At 37.4% G+C, this 8138-nt stretch overlaps 1 protein-coding gene across 1 annotated transcript in view; it reads right to left on the bottom strand.

The window, feature by feature from the left end:
- Positions 1–513: 513 nt before the first annotated feature.
- PRKAR2A (protein kinase cAMP-dependent type II regulatory subunit alpha) overlaps positions 514–8138 on the bottom strand; it is a 111674-nt gene continuing 104049 nt past the window's right edge. Inside the window, exon 11 of the mRNA XM_072989313.2 lies at positions 514–6820. Coding sequence (XP_072845414.1) covers positions 6687–6820 — 134 coding nt within the window. The 3' untranslated portion in view covers positions 514–6686. The remainder of the gene's footprint in view (positions 6821–8138) is intronic.

Raw genomic sequence — 8138 nt, 5'->3', positions numbered from 1 at the left:
TCGGCTAACATTGAGTACTGGGATAGGCTGTAATAAGGCTTGTGGGGAAGAAAGCCAAGAGGAAAGAATTCAGCTACGGAAGCTGGGTTCCCATAAAGATATTTTTGCCTGTAATCTCATCATCCCCAGCCAATATGGTCCACCACGAGGAACGATGAGAGTTGTACTGTAGGTAATTTGTGCATCTTGGGATTCACTGGGGGCATGAAGCTCCCACCCTCCTTATGTGGTGCTGGCTCAGCATCTTCCTTAAGAGGATTGGACCTTTTGATTCCCTTTCTTCCATGTTTATCACATGGCATTCATGCATGTCACATTTAACAGGAGGATTATGTATGCCATGCCTCTCTGTACAACGTTTGCCTTCGAAACACAGAAATAGCTCTGATTTGGTCAGTACATACACATTTGTGAGAAGATGGTGCACATCCCTCTCCCGGGAAGTGAGAGGACATTCCATAAGTGTAGCAAAGCATAAGCACAAGACAACACCACACTATAAAGAACTGGAAGTATTGTTTTACCCAATCAACTTTATTTCCATTATCCAGATTCCATGATTCAGAAAGCATCTTTGAACTCTGCTCTGTGTATACCCTTAAAGACAACATGTGCCCAGAAACACACCCAGCATCTCATTAATGAGTAGCAATTGGCCACCAAGATTGATACAAGTGTAAATTGGCAGCAGGATCCTGGCCAATGTTGAATAACACTACTCCACTTTGCCTGAATTTATTATTATTATTTTGCAGTTCCACAAGGCTGAAGAATCTAATTGCAATATAGCACAAGTTTAGTAACGTTAGGCAAAGCTGATGAATTTGCTTTTTCCAATGAGTTTTCTCTTTAAAGTAGATGCTTTTAATTTATTCTTTTTTTCAATTAGGATTTTAAAGTTCCTTTGTGTTGGTGCAGAAGTCACCTGTAATTTAATACTTATGGAGATCTCCAGCTCCAGGCTGATTTTCTTTCCAGTTATGGAACCAAACTAAAGAGAGAGCAGTCCTGAACAAACTACTTCTAGTTTCTTGACCTGGGAGGAAATGACATCCCAAAACTGGAATCTAATGGTTACCTGTAGGCTGTGTTTAGAAGCAGTCCCCCCATGGCCAGATTCCTTCCCCTCTATCACTTCTGGAGCCAAAAAAGCAGAAACACATCCATGAAGGAGAAGATTAGATCAACAATATATTGCTATTTCTTTGCTTTTCCACCAGCTCACCAAAATTGAACAGACAGAACTTCCTTTCTCACATGTACAGTTAATGGGAAAGCCAGGCTTTCACTAACATCCTTAAACTGATAGAATGCAAGTGAAGACTTCTTTGTTGCCAAAGTCTCTGCATGCCTCAGGTTTTGGACTGCATTCTTGCAATTTTAAATGTCTGATATAAATTGGGAAATGGAAAGCATCTTTAGTGAAAAGATGAATAGAATTTTTAAAGCAAATAAAACAATCAGAGATATTTTCCTGGGCTTGCGGAAACTCAGGCATTTCAGGGAAGTGTTTCCAGAATGAATCTGATCTGTGTCATGATTCATACATTTTGGGTTCTCAGGGCACTCCCGTTACTAACATTTAAAGTGGCCATGTGTGAATAAAGGGATTTTGGGGGGAATCTCAAGGATCAAATTTCAAATCATAGGGCCAAAATTCAATTCTTTGAATTGAGATAACTAGCTTTTATGTCACTGCAAGTGTTATTTAACATACAGGTGACACATCTCTGTTATAAACATTGCTTTCTGAACCACCACTGTGATTATTTTACATACATTTTACATACATGTTAAGCTTTAACATACTTATTACAGTATGTAGAAGGGGTAGCCATGTTAATCTGTGTAAGCATTATAGGTGAAAACAAAATAAAGATAACAAGTAAAAAAAAGAAAAAAAGTGTGGTGGCACCTTAAAGACTAATATTTACATTTCTGATGTGAGCCTTTGTAGACAATAAGAAATAAGAGAAGGAGAAATAACATGGCAGTTTCTTTTTTCTAGGTTGGCCAAGGATTTTGGGGGCACTACCACATATGAAAACTACAAATATTTTACTGTAATCTCCCAGATATTCTACCCTTCAACAGATCCACCTTAGAAATTGACATCTATACCTTGATACCATGTATAAATATTTGCCATTTTATTTCTCCCTCTTTTATGTCTGATGAAGTGGACTTGTCCACAAAAGTTTACATCAAAAAGTATATAAGTTAGTTTTTAAGGTGTCTTTTTTTTACTTTCTATTATATTTTCACCTATAATCATTACAGTATGTATTTCTTGCATTTCATTTCCCTCTGACATCATGATTTATAAATTACTCTTGTACACCAATGGATAGAAAGACCTACTGATTTAGGAGACATTGTGAATCTGATGAAATGGATTTGAATCTACAGAAGCTTTGCCTGACAATTAAGAAGACAGATTTTAAGATGCCACCAGACTATTATGATCCATATATTTTATCTCTATGAAATGGCATTTCTTCTATAAGAAAAACTGATGAAAACAAACCACAATCCTGTAACTTCAGTTAGGCAGAAATCACCAAACAATTTATCCCAGCTGCAACGTTTGCAAATCTGCAACAAAAAGTGAATTCTAAATTCTGAAAAACTAACATAATAGAAGATAAACGGGAACATGTCTTCGGACAAGAGAAACAGGAAATACTGCAGAACTGTTTGCTGGAATAATTTCAAAAGCACACTGACACACACACAAATCTGTAATCAGAAAGGCTGGACAAGGCATGTCAGCTTTTATTAGTTGGAAACAAAGTCAAACCCCAGATCAGACTGAGACCAGCATATTTTATGGCAGGTGTTCTTTCCCCTTTACCCTGGGCAATGCTATATCACAAGAAATGACCCCTTTACAAATATGTCCACACTTTTTTTTGGGGGGGGGAGTACTAGCTGTAAAATGAGTTAAAATATGTCCTTCTCCACAAAGTAAAAAAAGAGAGAACATTCCACATATGTAATGCAACGGACCAACTTATCAGGACAAATTTGTGGAATTCTCACAGGCAAGACACATTTAAAGCACTTAGAGCCTTGAGGTAGCTAGCATATTTATGCAACATTAAAATTACCCTTGTGACTGAGGAAGGCATTCATAGCACTTGATTTATGCTTCAGCTAGGCTCATCAAATCTATGTCATGCTCCTTAGAGATAAGGGACCACTTCCTTTTCCCTGGTGATCAAGGTCCAGCATGGCTCTATAGCCTGTACAGAGAGAAACCACACCAAAGTCTCTTCAACTGAAATATATGATTGGAGCCAGTGAAACACACCTTACCAGCAGAAGTCACAAAAAGAAGGTAAGTGGAGTGGTGGTTTGGGGAAACCAAAACAAGTTATATTTTTGGCAAACCTAGTTTACAGTTACATGTCAAGAACTAAAAAGGACGGAGGAAAAACAAATGAGCTATCCTTTTTTCCCTCTGTAAAACTGTACCTTCCAGCTGATGTTTTTTCATATAATTTAGTTTAATAGGTTTCGTGAAAAATTGTGCTATCCATTAACAACAATATTGTAATAACCAGGATACTTAGTTGCTCTTTCCAGGAATCTCAAAAATGGCATACTGTACATTATTATTTTGAAAAGACAATCTCAGAAACACCACTCCTGATGACCACTTTGCTGCTGAGTTCTATTAAAAGTAGATTTTTCCATTGATCATTTATAAGATAGCAGATTCCCCCCCCAAAAAAACAAACACCATGCCAGCAAAAGTAGAAAGAAAATTCTTAAGAGGTGTTCAAATAAATCATAAGTTAATGAATCCAAAGACTGTGCTCAACTAGTCTTAGTCAACATTGCTAGGAGTCAAGGTATCTGCATGGCTGCACCACACAGCTTCCATTCTATACACTACATAGCAAATAATTTAGTAATGCAATATTCCAATTATTTTCACTCTGATAATGCTCAAATTGCTTTTTTTTAAAGCAACATTGACTTCATTTGTGCAAAGGAGTAATCCAGATGACCACAAACTGGACTGCTGTTTAAATCTAACTGGAAAAATCTAACTGTCCTGATTCAATGTGTAAATAGAATTTTCATAGTCTGTCACATGAATGCCAGTGAATTGTGCCCATGATAAAGTAATTCATAAAACTAGTTCATAATTCAGAAACACAGGATCATATAAAGACTTTGTACAGACTGACATTTATGGCCAGTTTGGGGTTGTCAAATTCAGCCCTTCAAATGCCTGCTTGAAAGGGGGGAGAAAAATAGAATATTTAGAACTTGTTCAACAGACAATGTAAAAATCAATGGCAACTAATACTGCTCTACCCATTTCACATCTCCACTTCCAGTTCTGCACATGGTTTCAAACACATCATAGATAAGGGTCTTTCAATGGAGTATTGTTTCCAAGACCCAAACTAAATGTCAACAAGTGCAGATATGGAATATGGTTTAACTTGTAAGCACTATTATAGCAGTATTAAATTCAACTGGATTGAATGGACAGGCACAAATGCTCCAGAGTCCCAAGTGCTCTCCAAGTGATACATATATGAAGTGAACATCTCTACTGGCTGGAAAGTATGATCTAGAGTTGATTTGTTTGGTGCAACTGGAATCTGACCAAGTCTTTTAAAAACCCTCAAGAATGGCTTTAATGCACAGCTGTATAATTAATAAAGGCTGCACAGATAAGTTTTCCCATCAACTTCCTTCTTTGTGTCTAGAACCTAGAAGAAGTTTACACAAATTGATATTTGTACCATTAAGAACAATATCTTTGGTGCAAAACATTTAGATTAACATTTAAGTGTTAGTTTCTTCTGGACTTTCAGGGCAGCAGCACACCTGTTTCCTATTAGCTGAAGTTGAGATGTTGGGGGAAACAGAGGATAAAACCACTAGAATCTGAATGCCTTTTCTGTGACTTTCACAACAAAAAAACAAACTAAGTCCTTTTGCCCAGCACAATATCATCCCATGATTCAAGACTGTATTAAAACAAATAATGTAGAAATTTGTGAGAAAATGGCTAATGGCTAGAAACTAACTTGTGAATTGGATTTCTGGCACTGCCAAGAAGGATGAATTCAGAAAGGGTAGACACATTTAAAGTTTACCTGGCAGAACCACAATGAGTAAATGTTTGCTTACTCCACCAGATGACAATCCACTATTAGTGAAAAACTATCTCCAATCTAGACATGCTTACAACATGCTTAGAAATACTGATAATGAAACAGACAACTGATATTACTACTTATGCATTCAGTACCTTTTCCTTTAAGAAATTTCTTTCTAATGCTATGAAAAAATGAATTATCACAGTTTAATTCTTGCAGAGATAATACTTTGATAATATAATTTTGGATAAAAATTCAGTCCAGATGTCATTTTGGCTAAATACTCCTCTAAGAAGCTATCCTTTTAAAAAGCCACTGACTTAGGCATTTTTGGGGAATATAATTAACTGAATCTATGCTCCAAAGTGATCCCTCCAAGCCACATTTCAACTGCCAAGAATGTAAATGAGATTTTTCTTTTTGCATTTTTTAAAAAATCATTCATTTTGAAGTAAAATGCTAATTATTTTCGAAAAGGATTTAGCAAAAAGACTTGGCAATTGGAAAATTAGTTATACCTAATTAGCTATATAGGCTGTTGTAAAATACTGTACTGCAGTTGAAGGGAGCCCCCTTTAGTACACAAATATTCTTTCAGTTACCAAAAAACCACTCCTTAATTTTTTTTTAAAAAAAGCATTAAAACTGGTTCTGCCAAGGGCAATGTCATGCGAAATCTAGGAGTATAAAGAATTCCCATTAACAGGAATTTGGGTTATGCTCTCCTATTTCCTATCAGACTATAAATTAGTCCAATTTAAGAAACAGAAAAAGGACAATATGGCTGCAATACTTGTGGCCACTGAATCTCATGGCCTATTCAAAACCACTGTAGTCTTAGAAATATAAAAAAATCCATTCTGCTTGCAGTTACATGTACTGATAACTGGGTATTTTGCTTCAATACTCTATTCATTATCAACCAAAGCCTTAACTTTTAGAGTTGCAGTAATTGCCACATCCAGCAGATGGCAGGGAAAATCTAGAACTAGCAAATTCACTAGCTTCAATGCCTTGCCACCCCCTTTGACATCATTGACTTCTTCAAGCCCAGGTAAATCATCATCATCATTATTATCAAAAGCGATTTTGATCCTCTGTCATGGAAAAAAAATGTCAAAACAAAGATACTGTTAAGGAGGTGGCTGTCCCTGAGTGAAGGAAAAGCCACCTCCTATCTCAAATCACTGATTACAAAGTTCACCCTTTCTTTTTAAAACAAGAACAACACATCATTGAGGGCTCCACATCTTTCATATCAGGCACTTGAATTGTTGGAGAGACATGCCATTCTGAACCAAGAAATGTGAAAGGAGGTTTAAGAGACTCAGCCGTAAGCTAGGTCTAATAATGACATTTCAGCAGCAAAGCAGAGGCCTGGAGCAAGCCTTGACCCATCCAGCTGTGCTGAGACTTATGTAGGTTTCTAAAAAAATGCCCAAGAAGACACCAACAGCCACTGTCCCGTAGTGTCCTTTTTTCATTTGTGTGGTGCTGCGTTGCTGCTATTAGGAGACTTTTCTGTGTCTTGAACCAAGAAGGCACTAAGGTACTCAGTGCCTAATTGCCTGGATTTGTCAGGTCCATGCTTGAACCAAACAGTGCCACCAGCTGCTCCTCATAATGTGTTATATTCCTCTTCATAATGTCCATGCAGGGGCCAAGCAATCGCTCAAATGCTTGCACATCCATAACTGCACAGAAACACAAGGACACGAAACAAAGGTATCAATATTGAATTCAAAGAGAATATAAAAACTACAATCATCTGGTGAACAAACAAGTGTACAGGGAAGCTGATCGTATCCTTGAATTTTTAAAGAAGCGATGCTGTAGAAATGGACACAGGGCTTATAGTTTAGGATGCTGAACCAGCAGCGCTGTGAATTTCTGGCTTGAGTACAGGGCAAGCAACCTGAAGTTTTGCACGGTGTTGGATTCTATCAACTCTTATTGCTGACCGCTGGGCACAATAACTGAGGCTTATGAAAACTGGAGTCCAACAACATCTAGTGGGCCACAGGTTGTCCAATGTTAGTTTACATGTATGTAATTTTTAATTTACACCCACAGGAATGTTTGTGTTGGAGTTGCATCAGAAAACTGTTGTTAACAGACTTGTCTAGCACCAATAGTTTCCCCTCCATTCATTCTAATCCTGTGGTTTTCAAACTGTGCTCTGAAAAACCTGAAGTTGCCTGAAAGCTTACTAGTTTTATGACCATGTACATACACATTCTTTGAGCAAATACAAGAAGAGATTGATTTATCACTTGCATCAGCACACGTGACTTAGGTACTGGTGTACTACAGTTGGTTTTGCCAGCTTTGTTGAGACAAAAATCTAACACCTGACAAACATTTTATATGAATTCAGATTTCCAAGGAAACACTAAAAATGCTCTTTGCTGCAGACAGACCTTCAACACCTTAAAATCTCAGAATATGACTAATTTTCAAAGAGAGTTCACTTTTTAAAAAATAACTAAGCTTCAGAAATTGTTTCTTAAGGATCATTTTACTGGGGTAATCCTGCCAGTCAACACAAGCAGGGAATTCCAAGGTCAGTGACAAAATCAACTGACTCTGTTCTGTCACTCACAACTCAGCACACCAATTTGTGGAGCACAGCACAGTCTCATCCAAAGCTCATCTTTACTGTGTGCACACTATGGTATTACAGATGCTGCTGCCAAATAATATCTGGAATGCTGCATTGTCTACCCAAATTCTCAAACAATAAAGAGGAATTTTGTGTAAGACTGTGCTCCCATCAACCCTGGCAAGCATGACCAATGGAGAAGCACTTGGAGTTGCAATCTAATAACATCTGGAAGTCTCCTTATATCCGATCCTGGTGTACATATATGTGGTCAGTGATCTAAGATTAGAGGTGAATTAGGAAAAGAAAGAACTAATTTTGCCAGGCACCGCTCATTCAACCACCAAGTTGCTCCCTAGAATTCCTAAAGAAACCAAGATTCAGGTCAGCTGTTATACCAGGATATCTAA

The sequence above is a fragment of the Pogona vitticeps genome, chromosome 2, assembly GCF_051106095.1.
Source record: "Pogona vitticeps strain Pit_001003342236 chromosome 2, PviZW2.1, whole genome shotgun sequence".
In the NCBI taxonomy this organism is placed as follows: Eukaryota; Metazoa; Chordata; class Lepidosauria; order Squamata; family Agamidae; genus Pogona; species Pogona vitticeps.
The sequence above is the reverse complement of the archived record's forward strand: the minus strand, read 5'-3'. Positions and strand labels throughout refer to the sequence as shown.